At 38.7% G+C, this 18,108-nt stretch overlaps 3 protein-coding genes and 1 long non-coding RNA gene across 4 annotated transcripts in view; 2 read left to right on the top strand and 2 right to left on the bottom strand.

The window, feature by feature from the left end:
* The window catches only part of LOC309510262 (ribonuclease inhibitor-like), a gene marked incomplete at its 5' end in the record, with an annotated part of 331,533 nt that overhangs the window by 186,381 nt on the left and 127,044 nt on the right, over positions 1–18,108 (bottom strand). The gene's annotated exons all lie outside the window — the stretch shown is intronic.
* On the top strand, positions 5,387–8,070 carry LOC309510246 (serine/threonine-protein kinase pim-2-like). Its single transcript, XM_082191266.1, has 7 exons — positions 5,387–5,726; positions 5,918–6,012; positions 6,165–6,215; positions 6,458–6,836; positions 6,940–7,119; positions 7,314–7,455; positions 8,031–8,070. The coding sequence occupies exons 4-6, from the start codon at positions 6,500–6,502 to the stop codon at positions 7,415–7,417; spliced, it is 621 nt and encodes a 206-aa protein (XP_082047392.1). The 5' UTR covers positions 5,387–5,726; positions 5,918–6,012; positions 6,165–6,215; positions 6,458–6,499; the 3' UTR covers positions 7,418–7,455; positions 8,031–8,070.
* On the top strand, positions 10,408–11,995 carry LOC309510254. Its single transcript, XR_014210281.1, has 2 exons — positions 10,408–11,687; positions 11,786–11,995. It is a non-coding gene; the product is annotated as an uncharacterized lncRNA (long non-coding RNA).
* On the bottom strand, positions 14,463–16,900 carry LOC309510256 (threonine synthase-like 1; the record flags this gene model as incomplete). Its single annotated transcript, XM_082191269.1, has 1 exon — positions 14,463–16,900. The coding sequence occupies exon 1, from the start codon at positions 16,506–16,508 to the stop codon at positions 14,463–14,465; it is 2,046 nt and encodes a 681-aa protein (XP_082047395.1). The 5' UTR covers positions 16,509–16,900.

Below are 18,108 nucleotides of genomic sequence, written 5' to 3'. Positions count from 1 at the left end.
AGTAAGATATTTTAATAAGTTGAAGAAACGTGTGTGTTTTACATTTACATTGCTTCCTGATATCACGTGCGCAAACACAAATAACCTATATTTATATATATATAAAACAGTTATGTCCGGTCGAACAATGTATGAATTAACTTAAGATTGGATTGCGGTAAAAGTAAGTTTCGTGCCTCTTACAAGTGCTTTCGAACTTCTTTCTGATCTGAATGGTATGTGGAAAACACTTGAGTTGAGGGAGGGAGAAAACACGCAACTGAATGCCTTGTCAAGCGTCTCAATACTTGAAAAACCACAGGAAACTACTTTTAAACACGAAATTACTTGATTTACAGAGGGTCTATTCGCACGTTTATAAACGTTAACGTTACCTGAGGTAATTTTCCTGTACCTTTTTACAGAAGGTAAAAGTCGCCGTAATCTTTACTGACATTGTCCGAAATGATTACTGAGATGGCACATTCGGACGGGACTAAAATAACCGAGAAGCTCTTGTAATTATTACTTTACCCCACCTCTCCATGTCAGGTGAACACCGGCTGGTGCAGTAAACATTGCCTAGCTAACGTTAGCTGGCTACGATATCAGTACAGTAATATCAAAGATCCTTGCTCCTTCTCAATTATCTGGTAATATTCTATTCACAAAATACAACCAATAGTACGGTAATGTTAAAAGTAATCCCCCGGGCCCTATTTGCGATGGTCCGCCGATTAGAACAGGAAAATACCCCACAGTGCTCTAGCATCTTCACTGCTGCCACGCAACGAAACTAGGAACACGACCGGTTTAAGATGGCGGCCGCATTTCTCAGTGCCCAGCGGCCAATAGGGCATCTAGTCTCTATATAATATCTATGGTTTGAACAAATCGGTTGAATAAATGACTCCAACAACTCGCTTATTAAGACAGTGACTTGCCGCCACCTACTGGTGGTTTTAGTTTCATATTTAAAGTATTCTTTAATTAAAACATTAAAAAACTGTACAGTAAATCATTAAATAATTTTAAAATATCATCTAATTATTATCGACAAAACGTTGAAAATATCGAGACATATTTTTGTCAATATTGCGCACCCCTAATGTACGGTATTCATTTTGATTTCTTCAGGTCTTAAAAAGGTCTTAAAAAGCCTTAAATTTGACTTTAAAAATTGTGCAGGTACCCTGTAATACTCTAATGAGAGTTAGTAGACATGTAGGTGCAATTTTACTTGTAGACAACTGAATGTCTGTTGGGAGGAGCATTTTACTATTAAGATTTGAATAGTAAAATGTAAGTTATATCATTATGTCATTGCTTAATTTGACGTCAGAGATGGGTCTAATAGTTGTTTTCATTAGTTTTTTCTTCATTTCAGAAAAAGCTCCAGAACGTCTTTGCCTCAGGATCTGGAAGGCTACGAAGGGACTTTTCAGCTGCTGTTCCGGTAGTGCTGTGACTGTTGTGGAGCCTTTTATTCCGGAACCATCGTCACCTTCTCCAGATCACTCCGGCGTCAAGCCAAATAATGGTAAATCATTATTTCTCCAACATTAACATCTAACCCTAACGGTCAACTAATACTCTACTAATACTCTAATGAGAGTTAGTAGACATGTGCAGTGTTACTTATAGACCAATTATAGGTTTGTAAACATCCGGGATGCGTGCGCATCGTGGTTGCAGAAAGACCCGTTTAACAGCTGATCCTTACACGGATACGGATAAGAATAATACTAATAGCTCGATTTAAAACATTTTATATTTAATTTTCGTAATGTTCTCCGCATATTTTTTTGACCACTTTTGGTCCCGACATGCGCAGTAGAACCTGCGTGACGCCGTGTGACGTAGGGTGATAATTCCCCTATAGACTTATAGAATGTCTTAAAGGGACCAAAATAAAGTGAAACCAATTTTTTCCAACATTCATCTGACATTTTCGGAACATTCCGAGAACATTCAAAAGTAACGTTCCAATAATGAAAAATTATAAAATAGAATGTTCCTTTAACCAAGATAAAACATTTTTGAAACGTTGAAAAAACTGGATGTTTTGAACGTTCAGGGAACATTTAGAAATAATGTTTTCTTAATTGAGTGGGAATGTTAGCAAAATGTTCTCAATAAGGCATGAGCTCGATGGCTGTCTGACACACACCAGAAACACACGCACAGAAAGCCGCTTCACAGACAGCATACGATCCAGAAAAGAATTCAATTTCACCACTTATTTCTCTTGAATTGTCAAAAACATGCAAAATTGTCAAAATGGCTGTCGTGCCGAGTATTACAGAGTCAGTTATGTCATAAATAAGACATTGCTATGCATTTAATAAATGTGTTTAATAAAATATATCTATATTTAGATATGGCCCATATGATCTTTACCATTACAAGAACTGAGCCACATGTGCCAGAGTTGGCCAAATGAAGCCTGGAAATGTATGTTTTCTTTTTAATTAAAGATCAGATAAAATAAGAAAAATAACTTTAGCGTTGAATCGGAATCACCTCGTAATCGTGATAATAGTGAAATAAAATTACTATTAATATTGTGAAATAATATGTTGGGACATTTATGCAGGCATTAAGCAGAAGTCAGGTGGATAGCGTGAACAATTCCCATTACTTTAGATTTGTAACTTTACAGATAAGATTTGAATAGTAAAATGTAAGTTATATCATTATGTCATTGCTTAATTTGACGTCAGAGATGGGTTTAATAGTTGTTTTCATTAGTTTTTTCTTCATTTCAGAAAAAGCTCCAGAACGTATGAAGAAACCTGGTCGTTTCCAGAAGCGCTGGAAGGGTTTTTTCAGCAGCTCAAGAAATGTTGTGGAGCCTTTTATTCCTCCAGCAGATCCTGTTCCTGAACCATCATCGTCACCTGGTTCAGATCACTCCGGCGTCAAGCCAAATAATGGTAAATCATTATTTCTCCATCATTATTTTAAACAGTATTATCTTGTTTTCCACTCAAAATAAGGCTTGTTTTTACAGAATATTAAAATTATTTCCCCCATTATAAAATTATTTTCTCGACCAGCACTGACATTTTTTAAATAAAACAATGGATCTAGCAACAGACACTTTACTGACTATAAGTAACTTTTCAACTACATGTCAACTTATTCTAACCCTACTAGGGCTGGGATAAACGATTATTTTTTAAACGATTAATCTAACGATTATTTTTTCCAGTCCGATTCGATTTCGATTCGATTATCGATTATCTCCCCAATCCCCATTAATTGACTAATCGCAATTTATACATGTTAATTTACATATCTGAATGAAAAAAACATGAATTCCTTAACATTGCAATATATGTTTATTGCTCTTAAAATTCCAAAATAAAATACTATACAAGTGCATAGTAATGCATTCTTAGTCAGAGGTAGCATTCAATAAAACCTTAAAGCCTTGAAAACACATAGCTTACTGAAACAAGCTTACTGAACACATAGGGCCTAGCTTACTGAAACAAGCTTACTGAACACATAGGGCCTAGCTTACTGAAAAAAAAGTTCTTCTTTCAGATGAAAATAACAACAACTTGATGTCTAGCATTCAATAAAAAAATAAAAAGGTCACCCAAAATACTTGTTTAGAGCAATTGAAAGAATACAGTAACCAATGTAAACTTGGGGGCTTTAAGCTAATACAGAGAGTGCTTTTCCAACAAAAAATAAATAAAAATGAACAGTGGGAGCCAGCAGCCTGTCATGGCGTCCTTCCTGAACCAACAGAATTGAACATTTATGTTGAAAACACATAGTCCTAGCTTACTGAAAAAAGTGCATATTTTAATTCTTCATTCACATAAAAATAACAACAACGTATAGTAATACACTCTGCCACTCACCTTTTTCTTAAAAAATAAATAAAAATACTAATAAAAAAAAGTACTTAACTAGAATTAAATAAATGGAACATTATTGTAAAGTGTTACCGATTTGTTATACACCGATTCAGACGCCTCGTGAGTTCAGTGTTGGTCAGATCAGTTGTTTTAACCATTCATTGAAGTGAATCGGTTCAAATGAGTCATTAGTTCGCGAATCGGACGTGTCATTAGTGGACGTGTAGCCTACGGCAAGCGTTGTGTGATTATCCCGGCAGTTTATTTTTTACCACAATTCACACTCCGCGGTAATTCAAGAGAAAAAAATCTCCGAATGCTCCACGTGAAACTTTGGTCTTCCGCCCTTTTTCTATCGGACATGTCTAATGAATATGCACGAGGGAGAGAGAGAGAGCAAGACAGCGCTCGTGTTGTTTGAAGACGGTGAGTGCGCGCGCGCGCGGCCGGGGCTCTCTCTCGTACTTATATGTGCCCTGTCAAGCGCAGTCAGTCATTCTATTCTACATCACTCACCGATCAAATAAGGCTTTGGCGGCCGCCCCCCAAAAAATTCAATGCAGGAAAACCCCTGGATGGATGGAATGATGGCCATCGCGTATCAGCGCACTTAAGGTACACTCTGTGAAGTAATTTGCACACGTTTTTTAGAGAAATGAAAACAGGTCGACGAATCGACACGCATATTTTGCGTCGACGTATTTTTTGCATCGACGTCATCGATGACTTCGACGCGTTTTCCCAGCCCTAAACCCTACCAGTCTACTAATACTCTACTAATACTCTACTAATACTCTAATGAGAGTTAGTCGACATGTAGGTGCAATGTTACTTATAGACAACTGAATGTCTGTTGGAGGAGCATCACAATAAAGAGTTTACAGATATTAAGCAGAGACTTTGTTACACTATTAAGATTTGAATAGTAAAATGTAAGTTATATCATTATGTCATTGCTTAATTTGACGTCAGAGATGGGTCTAATAGTTGTTTTCATTTGTTTTTTCTTCATTTCAGAAAAAGCTCCAGAATGTATCTTGGAGGATACGAAGGGTGTTTTCAGCAGCTCTTCCAGTGATGCTGTGACTGTTGTGGAGCCTTTTTTTCCTGAACCATCATCGTCACCTGGTTCAGATCACTCCGGCGTCAAGCCAAATAATGGTAAATCATTATTTCTCCATCATTATTTTAAACAGTATTATCTTGTTTTCCACTCAAAATAAGGCTTGTTTTTACAGAATATTAAAATGATTTCCCCCATTACAAAATTATTTTCTCGACCAGCGCTGACATTTTTTAAATAAAACAATGCATCTAGCAACAGACACTCTTGACTATAAGTCTACTAATACTCTACTAATACTCTATTGAGAGTTAGTCGACATGTAGGTGCAATGTTACTGATAGACTTATAGAATGTCTTAAAGGGACCAAAATAAAGTGAAACCAAAGTAACAATTTGATGTGACCACTGACATTGATAATTAATATAATAAATAATAGTAAAAACAGTTTTTGATATCTGAAATGTTCCATCATCAGGCCGCTCCGGATCCCGGAGAACTGTTTCCACAGATTCCTCTCCGGGCATCACGCCATCCTCATCTTGGTCCCTCCCTGAGGCCCATGTCGAGAGAGGAAGTAGAGAGTCGTTCAATCTGTGCAGCCGAGGCTCGGACAGCGTCGAGGGGAGCTGGAGTAGCGGTGGATGGGAAAGCCCAAGCGAAAAGGGTTTGTCCAGGTCCAACAGCCTCGAAGGGTTTCTGTGTCCTCCGCTGCCGGGTCAAGTTCCTGTCGAGCCAACAGAGACATCAACTGGCCGAACTGCTCAGGGTGCCGTGGAGGCTTCTCCTGTGAACGAGAGCTCAACAGGTGAGACTGAAATAAGGCTTGGCAGTGCAAAGTCTACAGATAGAGATTTAGCTATTTCATGCATAACTGAGTCAAGTTTTTAACACGTCCGATCACATTTACTGTTGCTCGACCAGCACTGATATTTTTAAAATAAAACAATGGATCTAGCAAGCTAATAATTGTCTCATATTTTTCTGTTTGTTTTTCAGAGTTCTTTGAGTCTCTCTATAACGTGGAAAAGTTAATTGGATCCGGAGTATTTGGCAGAGTGTTCCTGGGAACACGCAAATTTGATGGCAAAAAGGTAAATCTTACTGAATTGTACAAACATTTTGCTCTTGCATGCATCAAAACACATTTAAAACAATTTACAGATGGTTTAATACTTAATACAAAGCCAGGTGCTTGAAAACTGTTACTGTTATTGAAACTGTTTTTTTGTTTTTTTTTGTGCAGGTTGCCATCAAGCGGATACGCAAGAGTGACAATGATTGTTATCTTTATATTGTAAGTTGGCCAAAACCTGAATGTGTATTGAGTTGTTTAAGTGCAGATTACTGTAGTTAATACACCCGTAGGAAGCATTAGGTATAAATGTGATCAACAAATAAGCCTAGAGGCACCAAATAACTTTGAGCTGAAAAGGCTCTTTTGAACGCATCTAAAAAGATCAAAGAATAGTACATTTTAAAATGATGTTTTCTTCAGATTTTTACCCAGCTAACCTTCTGTCTGCTTCTTCTCTCTAGCCTGGGAATCCCGAACTTCTCGTTACAGAAGTGGCGCTGCTGATGATGATGAGGCGAGAACCCATAAGCCCCTTCGTCATACAACTGTACGAGTGGTTTGAACATCCTAAAGAATTCACTCTGGTTATGGAGTATCCGGAGCACTACGAGAGCTTGTATGACATAATCACTCGTGAACCTTGGAGTGACTGGTTCTCACGGGTCGTCATGAGACAGGCTGTGCGGGCAGTGCTACACTGCATCCATCATGGTGTTTTCCATAGTGACATTCATGTGGATAATTTCCTGTTTGAGAAAGACACGCTAGATCTCAAGCTGATAGACTTTGGCTGCGGTCAGCTATTTAGTAGTGAAGGCTACGAGAGCAACATATACAGGGGTGAGCATTTTGGGAGTGTGGAAACCTGAAGGTAGTGACTTACACATTTTTTTATGATGCTTTAAAAAAAAAGCTCAACAATGTGCAAATGTCTTCCTTACAGGAGTTCTGCTATACTGTCCACCTGAAGTCATGACAGAACCTCGATTCCACGCCGTCCCAGCAAACGTCTGGTCTCTAGGAGTGGTGCTGTACGCGTTGTCGAACTTTTGTCTTCCTTTTCAGAATAGAACGGAAATCACACAAGCCGAAGTTACATTTCAGAACCCCAACTTATCCAAACGTGAGTGAATAATGATGATAACATTGATAAACACACATAAAGCAAACGAGTTGTACAGAAAGTTAAAGGTTGTAGTGTGTCAGAATTTTTATATATACTGTAGCTCAACGTACACCGAGAGCATCGCTGTTTTCAAAAATGCCAGGTCACATGGTCATGACTAACCAGCTCTCTCCTTATTAAAATGTGTACAGACTGCAGGGATTTGATTGGACAGTGTCTAGCGCGGGATCCAGCTGAACGCCCCAGCTTAGAGCAGATGTTACAACATCCATGGTTTGTTCGTACACAACGCTAGATTGGAGAAGCTGAGGAGATTCACTCGATCAGTTTCAGGTGTGTGGAAGTGTAACAAGCAGAGTAGGATTATTATCTTTTGTCTTAAATTCTGGATTATTTGTAGTGAGATTTTCAAATTTGTGTTCATTGTAATGTTCTTGTTATAGTCAAATCACCTTCATTTATATAGCGCTTGATACTATATAATAATGGTAAATCATTATTTCTCCAACATTATTTTAAAAAGTATTATCTTGTTTTCCACTAAAAAATAAGGCTTGTTTTTACAGAATATTAAAATTATTTCCCCCATTATAATATTATTTTCTCGACCAGCGCTGACATTTTTTTAAATAAAACAATGGATCTAGCAACAGACACTCTACTGACTTTAAGTAACTTTTCAACTACATGTCAACTTATTCTAACCCTCTACTAATACTCTACTAATACTCTAATGAGAGTTAGTAGACATGTAGGTGCAATGTTTCTTATAGACTTATAGAATGTCTTAAAGGGACCAAAATAAAGTGAAACCAAAGTAACAATTTGATGTGACCACTGACATTGATCATTAATATTATAAAAAAATAAATAAACAGTTTTTGATATCTGAAATGTTCCATCCTCAGGCCTCTCCAGATCCTGGAAAACTACTTCCACAGATTTTTCTCTGGGCATCACATCCGCCATCGCTGCACTGACGAGAATGTCTCCCAAGCGTTGGGCTGGATGTAATAATCCACATAGCCTCTCTCTATTTACTCCCGAAATCTGAACCGCTGAAGACGAGGTGGATTAAGTTTGTTTTTGAAGAAAATGCTCCCTCAACTCTACCAAAATTCGTTTATGTCTGCTCGAATCATTTACACCGGACAGCTTTTTGAATGAGGCTCAGTATAAAGCAGGTTTTGCAAAAAAAATGGCTCCTGAAGGATGTAGCAGTGCCAACTGTTCGTGATCCAGCTACACATCTAGAAGTATGTATTACGCGTTGGTTTTCCAAATTGCCTTTGAATTTGTCAAGTTCATAATAACATGTTAGACTTATAAAGTTTGTGATAGCATGTGATAGCACCATGAGTCCAGCTATGTTGTTATTTTTTTATCGCGCTGATAGTGGAATCTTTATTTGTTAAGGACAGCACATCAGAACAGAGCAGCCAAACCAGAGATGTTGCTTGCCAGACAGACGCAAAACCGCTGACCAAGTCTGTTGGTACTCAGTCATCAATGAAGACGTTTCATGTTCGCTACAGGAGTTCAGGTATGTTTATGTATTACATGATACTGCTTATACAGAGGACCTATAACTAGTCTTGTTACACAATAAGTGTCACATAACAGTAACACACAACTACTTTGTATATTACAGGTGTCCAGACGACAGATACAGTTTCAGACATTGACAGTTTGTCACCAGCAGCTGGTTTAATATTTAGGACCTCTACACCTATAAAGTGGCCATCAAAGAGACCTCGTGTGGAACTGGAGGAAGAGGATGACGAAGAAACCCTAATGGACACATCATCTGTAGTAGCACCTGAAGAGCAAGATTATACATTTGATCCAGCAGAGACGGACACAACTTTAACGGAGACAGCAGACATGTCGTAAGTTTCAAAACTGTGCATTTGTTTTAGAACAGGGGTGTCAAACTGAGTTCCTTGTTGGCCACAGCACTGCAGAGTTTACCTCTAATCATTATTAAACACACCTGAGGCAGCTAATCAACTCTCTAAGGCTCATTAAAAAAGTTCAAGTATGCCTGTTGATCCTTCTGGAACTGAGTTTAACACCCCTGGTTCAGAATTGTATTATTTTTATTATTATTATATTTTGTTACTTTTGTATTTAATATTTGTTAACCAGTACGAGTTTTTGTTTCTTAGTGCTCAAGCAAAATGAGACGCTAGATCGCCTGAGTGAGAGGGAAAGGGTCATCGTTGGAGGTGACATGAGGGCTGACTCACCAGGTACATAGTTGTAAATAAGAAGGATGCATGGATGCTCGGGTATTTTCCGGATCATGAAGCATAACATGCATAGGTAGTATCTAACTGAATTCAATGCACTCGTGGTAATAATGCTTTGTGTAATATTACTTTCAAAGGCCACTCTGCAAAGTTTGGAAGCTATACATTGATGGACCTTCAGACCAACACCGTTGTGGACACACCAGAGCTGGTTCAGGTGGGAGAGAAGAAATATCAGTATTTAAAAAAATTACATTTTGAGAAGTTTAAAACTTCTGGTTTGTCTAAGATGATTGTTTCGTTCCCTATACTTGTCTATTTCAGAGTAACGAAGTGGGAGGAAGCTACCACATGGAAAAAGGATTACAGAGGAGCCTTGCCCTGTTGGAAGCTCGTGGTGTTACTCTGGAGTGGATTGTAACTGACCGCCGAATTACAGGGGGTACTGGGGGGTACTATACCCCCCAATGAAGACCCAGTAGGGGACAGAAATATCAGTTTTGGGGGGGTCAGATAATTTTTCTGATATTGTGAAAAAATATAATTACAGTTACAATACAAGTCAACTCCTATTTTCACTGTAGGAACATTTTAATGTAAAGCGATTTCAGACACCCCTATTGTGGACCGTACCATTTTTAACCACCATGGCGATAGAGAACGACTTCAACTTCTCAAGCAAGTGTCAACGTTGAATGACAAAACGCTAGTTTCATAAAGTATCATTCTTTTCAACATTCCTTATTTGTATATTCAAAAATATTTAAAATAATCTAATTTAATAGTTATAATTTTTCAATGTAAATGATTTAATTTTATTGGTAACAGCCTAGTGTCTAATTATTTTAATTGAATATATTTATCAAATTTAAGAATTTGAAATGAAATATGGAGCATACATTTAATAAAATTAGGGGAAAATGCCCTTTATAAAGGTACAACAAATGATTCTGAGTGTTTTCAAACAGTGATGTAATGAAACATTGACAATTTAAGCTTGAAGGGAGTAAAGCCTCTGTTTAGGCTATAAAGGAAATGTAATTTTGCCAAAAGAAGAACTTTTATTTTAAATAAATGTTCATTTTAAATCAGCCTACTTCAGTGTGATGTTACCATATTATCATGCTTAACACTAAGAATTTGAATAATTGTAATGTGATGATCAGATGCAGATCTAAATCAAAGAATATAGGCGGTTTGCGGGTGGATTTTTTATTTTTAAGGCGAGACACTACAGGTGAATAGGGTAAAATGTTTAAATAATAGATATCACCATGAAACTTCCTCAGTTGATTACTTACACAAGTATATAAAAAAAATGTATTACAAGTTTTAGAAATGTATATGTTTAATTATGCAAATTAGGCATTATCTCATTAAATATGTACGATTTTGCATATATTTTCGGTAGATAGATCTGAACATATGATAAAGCCAGATGCAAAATTATTTTTTCATTTTGTTTACACACAAGATGAAAATAAAAACTCAGAGGGATTTCAGGATATATGCTTTCATTACCTAGGAAATTAAAATATACTGTCCATAGCCTTAAAAAATCGATTTTCACCATATTTTTTTTATTAAAATGTCACATAAATCAGGCCAGGAATGATTTATTAACAAATCCCTCTGAAAATATCTTCAGAATACTGCTAAGTGTATAACTGGAGAGTTTGGTGTACACAGGTGCTACACAGGCTGAGATGTTTCTACTGAAGAATGACAAAAAACTCATTTTGAGAAAACGGCAGTTAAAGAGTAAAATAGCTCTACATGAGATTTCGTCTTTAGCTTTAAATCCCCCTTTGACATTCACCATTGGTTACTGATAGAAAGGAAATGCCCATATTTGGGTTACATAGTGTTGTGCAGGAGACTCAGAGCTTCACAACGATACCGGTCATGACAGACTTCAGTAAACAGACGGATCTCGGCGTGTCGTGTGGGAATGATAACTTCTTGGTAAATTCGGGAGAAACTTACTGCCGCAAGTAAACAAAATGTAATAAAATAAACATCTTAATGTATATTTTCAACGTTTTCTTTATAGCAGCTTGAAAGAACACATATTGAAGGAGTAAACTAGCCCAAAATCTCAAAACTGACCACTGTCACGGTAGATGTATTCTCTGTTCCTTCTAGTCTTGTGTTTATGTTGTTGTGTGAGCGCGTGTGTTGTGGGCGTGAGTGTATGACATCACTTGATCCGCTCCAGCTGATCATCATCTCATCACCAGCTGCAAGCAATATCATGACTCCTTAAATACTTACCGTTGTTCTATCATCCTTGTCAGATCGTTGTTTGATGTCGTTGGTGTTCCGGTGTCCAGTTCATGCCTTGTGTTCCTGTTCCCAGTTCCTGCCTTGTGTTCCTGTTCCCAGTTCCTGCCTTGTGTTCCTGTTCCCAGTTCCTGCCTTGTGTTCCGGTGTCCAGTTCCTGCCTTGTGTTCCTGTTCCAAGTCTTCGTTGTGGATTCACCCGTTGTCTCACCGTCACCTTCACTGCACTTCTTCACGGATCCTGACCATCGAAGTCCCTGCGTCACTCTTCCCATCGGCTTGCACTGTTGCACAGTTGGACTGTTGTTTGCACTATCTGAATAAATCACTTGCAATTGCTTCCTGTCTCGTATCCAGTCATTATGACAACCACTGCATGAAAAATCTTTGTTTTTGCCTGCCGTGTCTCGCCTTAATAGTGGATTCGGGCGACTCAAAGTGCACCAGATTAATGAATTTATCTTTAAAATGTACAAAATTTTCTTACGGGGGGCATGCCCCCGGACCCCCCTAGAGGTACCAAGCTTCACCAACAGAAAAAATGGTGGAAAACACATTAGGCTATAAGATGATCTACAAAAAAATACACATTTTTATTATCTTATTATTAAAATACATTATTATGGTTTTACCACCTGCGCCTCATTTTGAGCCAGGAAAACCCTGAAATAGGCAATAGGCTTCTTGTAAAGGTATTACTATTTACTAGTAATTAGAATGTTATTTCAGTGCACTTAACTTCTAACTTTTGGGAGTTGATCAAAACAGTTCTCTTTTGGATATATAATAACAGATTATCAGTTTGTCGCATGTTTAGACCTTGTATGTGTGTTGCACAACACATGTTGCACTTGGCGATCACGGTGGGGAATGATATGGTAGTGGACCATGATGGTCATAGAAGAAGTGAAGGAGCAGTTCCCCCCAATTATGGTGGGGTAATTCGCACTCTGCCTCAGAGAACATAACATCAACCAGTTTTATGATGTGTGGCACATCGAAAAAGGTTTTATTCATTATAAATCGTACAAATTCAATAACATAGATTTATAAGTGGGTTTAATATGAAAATTAAGAAATTGTGACAGTTTAGAGGCATATCACAAATATTTAGTACTGGCAAACTGTGAACATCACTGTTTTTATTCTCAGCAGTAAAATGCTTGTCTATATTTTTATTTACAGGGATTGTGAGGAAACTTGAAAACATTTCCAAGATGAAAGACTTGTGAAAAATTACGGAAATGGCAGAGAAGCATTAAAAACCACATTTACTGCATCATCTTCAACCACTGGACCAGAAAGAGTGGCAAAATGGAAATCGATTCTGAACCATGTCAGGAACGTACACAGAGGATCCAAACTTTCCTGCTCGTCTACATCATCTAAAGGGAAGCAGAGATAGAAACAAGTGGCTTGTTGCCAGTATGATACTGTAAACAAATATTATTTTTATGCAACACGACATGTAAAAAAAAAAAAAAGGGACTGTTAGTCGAAGTGTAAATAACCTACAATTAAAGTTATTAGTTGTAGGGGAGACCGGGGACAGTTGCAACAGGGGATGGTTGCAACATGTCATTTTTCTCCAATCAGAAACAAGCTAGAGTGATGATGACACTCATACTGCACAACCACAGTTAGACCCTCCACCCACCAAGAAGACAGTAGACATATTCAACATCTGCTGATGTATTTATTGAACAAAACTTGTTTTGGAGGTATGAAAGTAAATTTTTTCATGAGATATATTTTTGTCATACTGTCCTGAAATTTTGTATGATTTAATCAAAACTTACATAGTTTGAATTGTTGTTTTGTTGACTTCTAAGTGACATGGTTAGCATGTGTCAAAGTCAGTGTGTCTAGCAGGCACATGATGTTCTGTCATGGCTGATAGGGTTGGGGACGGTTGCAACATGTTATAAATTGAATGTTTAATAAAAGTTTGTTGCATTGTAAATTGTTAAATTCTTCCTGTCTGACACTGAAATATGGAGGGATTGAATAGCATCTGTAACACCTGCACACTGAATCTATGTAGGCCTATGTTCTACACATGAACAAACAAAACTCAATAACTGTTATTTGATAAATAAGACTAAATAAATAAATAATAGGCTACAATAATATTATTGAAATAAATAATACTATAATATTATAGTAGGCCTAAAACAGTTCATATTTTCAGAATTCTTTGCTCATTGAGACAAAAAGCTTAAGTTAATTAATGAAATTTAAGGTATTTTTAACATGTTGCAACCGTCCCTGGGTTGTGTTGCAACCGTCCCCTGGGTCGGGGTCAGTTGCAACATCTGACTTCTTCCATTCAAATAAATACTGTGAACGATATGTCATATATAATCATCTTTAAATGGTATGGGTAATTAGCAGACAGATGCAAGTTTAATATATACAAATTTGGTTGGTCTAGTCCAAATAGTCTCTGAGTAATTGAGAGAAATGCAAAAAGTGTTGCAACTGTCCCCGGTCTCCCCTAATTACTCAGTTTATGCAATTTTTGTATCATTTCTCATAGGAACTCAGGCATTCTACAAGCTGGAGAAAGTGATGACAAACACGCGGATTTTGAAGGACATCACCAAACTAAGTCCACATCACCAGACTTCATCTTTGGAGTCATTTCATAGTGACATTCTACGGTTTGCCCCAAAAAATGTGGTGTTCCCATTTCTTGGAATGTTGTGCAGGTAATTTAACTGCTGTTAAAATAACTTTACATCACTATAGGCTATTTTCCTGAATTGTGTCTGTGCACTTGCAGACTAAACCTGGCTGTGTTTCATTACAATGAAAATGCTGGTCGTGCACAAGCAACATCATCAACAGGATATAAATTTATATAAATATCTTGACACTGAAGGGCTTTTAAGACAGCCGGAGCAAACTTCCCGTGGTGTGCAGTGGAGCATATCACAAGCGGGCAGGTTTTGTCATGTATACGATCGGCGACTACTTTCCCAACCGCTGTGTGAGTGTCCATTATGAAGCCTGTTGTCGCGTGCACCTCCTGTATGGCCCTCAAACAGTCTTCTTCAGAGCACCAACCAGCTTGAAGTTCCAGATTTATCTTCTGCCGTAAAGTCTCCGACACTTTAAAGATGCGCTCTCTTTCTAGATTAAAAAACAGATCTCTGACCAGACTTCCATCCCCACCGGAAGCGTGATGGATGAACCTCTCAAGGTTGGAAGACTTCAGGATATCAATGGCAGGAGAGTTTGAAACCTGCAGCTTCCGGTTGCGGAGATCATACTTGCCACTAGCGATGAAGTCGGATATGATGCAGTTATGATTGGATGCACAGATCACCTTCCGTATGGGTATTCCCATTTGTTTGGCATACAGGGCTGACATGGCATTGCCAAAGTTTCCGGTAGGGATGCACACGTCAATGGGGTCTCCGAAAGTCAGCGTGCGATTTCTAAGGAGGTCCATGTACGCCGAGCAGTGATAGACCACCTGAGGGAGCAGTCGGGCCCAGTTTATCGAGTTTGCGGTGCTGAGAACCGTGGCATATTCCACAGCTAAATGTCCGATCAAGCTCGAGTCCCCAAACATTCGTTTAATGCTCCTCTGGCAGAAGTCAAAATTGGACAGGACGCTGATGGACTTGGCATTGCCCTCCTGAAATCCTGTCATCTGTAGCTTCTGAATCTCACTCACTCCGTTCTCAGGGAAAACCACAAGCATGCCGATCCTCTCCCGGTCACTGTCTTTAAGATTTCTGAAGCCGTTCAGCACCGCGCTTCCGGTATCTCCAGATGTGGCCACTAGAATCAGGTAGTTGCACATCTGTGGCAGGCAGTGGGCAAACAGCTGAGGCATCAACTGCAGTGCCAGGTCTTTAAACGAGGCAGTTGGGCCGTGAAAGAGTTCTAGAAGATACTGATGATCAGTGAGGTGCTTTAGAGGCACAACCGACTGATCGGCGAGGTTCTGGCCGTAAGCACGACACACCATTGTGCTCAATTCTACAGGGGACACATCCATAGGATGGATACAGTTTTCCAGTATGGCCACAGCTCTCGTGGCATGGCTAGATATTCTCAACCATTCTGAAGGTTCCAGTTTGGGGAAACCTTTTTTTGGTACGTAAAGCCCTCCATCTGGTGCAAGACCCTCTATGACGACATCACTGAAGAACTTGGGGTCACTTGACATTTGGCTCCTTGTTGAAACAAACACCTCTGATTCTGAATCCTCATATCTGAGCAGAGTCCTCAGGACTTTATCAGCCACGTCCTCCACGGAGTCTCCCGTCCCACAAAGGACTCTCGCATCTAGCCATTTCTCATAAAACTGCTTCCTGTAATGTAATATCTCTCTCATAGAAACACCAGCATCCTGACCCACAATCCTGTTCACCTTCATTCGAGAGAGTCTCTGCATGATATCTTCTGTGTCCACATCCAGGTACACGGCCAGTCCAGAGCGCTTCAGGTGCCGCATGGCGTCCGAATGCAGGGGATTGGAGCCGGTCAGAGAGATGACACTTCCTGTGGCTGCAAACCTGCACACTGCTTTACCTTCTTCTTCAATAAAACCATCACCACCGATTTCAGAGAGCTTGTCTGCCACACTCATTCCCCACGTCCTTTCGAGAACATCGTCATCTATATCAATAACAGGCATACCTAGTCTGTGTCCCAGAATCCGCCCAACACAGGTCTTCCCTGCTCCAGGAGGACCCATCAGGAGAATGTTTCTTTCATGCGGTTTAGAGTTTTGATTTGATAGCCGTGCTGTAGTGAAGTATGAAGGAGCAAATAGCAGGTGGGTCCTCAGCTTGCTCACTTTAGCCAACAGCTGGCCGAAACTTGCAGGGATCATCTTAGAAAAAAGATCAAATAATCTAGGAAGCAGAAATATGTTTCAGAATTAAAATCATGTCAGTAGATTACAGATAATTTGCTAAAATACAAAATGTAATGTTTAGGCCTGGTTTCACAGACAGGGCTTAGAGTAAGCCAGGATTAGGCCTTAGTTAAATTAGAGCATTTGAGTAGCTTTAATAAACGTGTCTTAGAAAAAAACATGACTGGTGTGCATCTTGAAACAAAACAATGGCACTGACATATTTTAAGATATGTCAGTGCAAGATGCTTTTAGTTAAAACAGCTCAAACATACATTTTAGTCTGGGACTATCTTAAGACTTGTCTGTGAAACTGAGGGATATTGTATAGGCCTTTATCGCAACACAATAGAACGCTGGAAGTAGTGGCGAAGCAGTGTACGGCGTCTTCCGGTTATTGCACTGGACTACTTCGCTCTCGCATCTGCCAAAAGTTTATTTTTTTGTTTTGTTTTCTTGATTCCATTTTAATGGTTTGATTAAATTGTTATAACCAATTATTTAAAATGTACTGATTTAAGCCAAACTTTCTTCAAAGGTTAAACCAAACTTTTATTTCGACGGGTTGCCTTGTACACCTTTGAGTCTCTCTGTGTTTTATGATATGATAGTTTTTTCTCAAATGAAGCTAAAATGCTGCTGAAGTGACTCTCAGAGCAGCTGTGTTGATAAAGTGCATTAATGTTAAGACGTTAGGCTGAAAACATCATGCGTGCCTCAGTGTGTGTGTGGTAAATGAAACCATTCATTCACAGAGATACACAGAACATGCATGATTCCTATTTAAATGGTCTTTATGTGGTTTAATATTGACAGACACTGGTCTATATCGCGATTTTATTTAAGTTTACTGACCTACTTTTCATCTAAAGGTGTAACTACTTAACCACCGGAAGTGCGAGTACACTGCTTGGTGATTTCGAACGTTCCAAAACCAGGAAATGAGATAAAGGCCTATTGGTTTAATCTATGTAAAGATTTGTTTTAATAAAGACACAGCCCGTCCCAATGGAACCCTAGGCCTTCGACGTCTTTCTCCAGTTCCACGCTTTCATGACATAACGCTGCTTTGTCTGTCGGGTGTAAGTCTGCTTCCTTCTGAAACCTAAAATGACAAATGGGACACCCTGCAGTCTTGTGGAACACCACAGATGCACATGAAGTGTGCTGTTTAGAACAGGGCCTTAAAAGTCACAATGAAACGGAAGTATAGACAGATCTTTTCTTCTGCATTGTGATATCTTAATGTAACAACTTATTGAAAGGAATAATAGTAGGACTTTCTTCACGCCCAGACGAAACTTACCAATACACAAAATTAACGGAATGCATACCTGATATAAAAAATTGGATGACTAGTAATTTCCTACTACTTAATTCAGAAAAAACAGAGATTCTAATTATTGGACAAAAAACTCCCTCACGTAATAACCTGGAATACTGTCTAACACTTGATGGCTGCTATGTTAAGTCTTCATCGTTGGTTAGGAACCTGGGTGTGCTCTTTGATACCAATCTTTCATTTGAAAGTCACGTGTCTAGTATCTGTAAAACCGCATTTTTCCATCTTAAAAAT

This window comes from Leuciscus leuciscus, assembly GCF_965113295.1.
Source record: "Leuciscus leuciscus genome assembly, contig: SUPER_11_unloc_6, whole genome shotgun sequence".
Taxonomy (NCBI): domain Eukaryota; kingdom Metazoa; phylum Chordata; class Actinopteri; order Cypriniformes; family Leuciscidae; genus Leuciscus; species Leuciscus leuciscus.
Note: the sequence above shows the minus strand (reverse complement) of the source record. Positions and strands in the feature narration are given on the sequence as shown.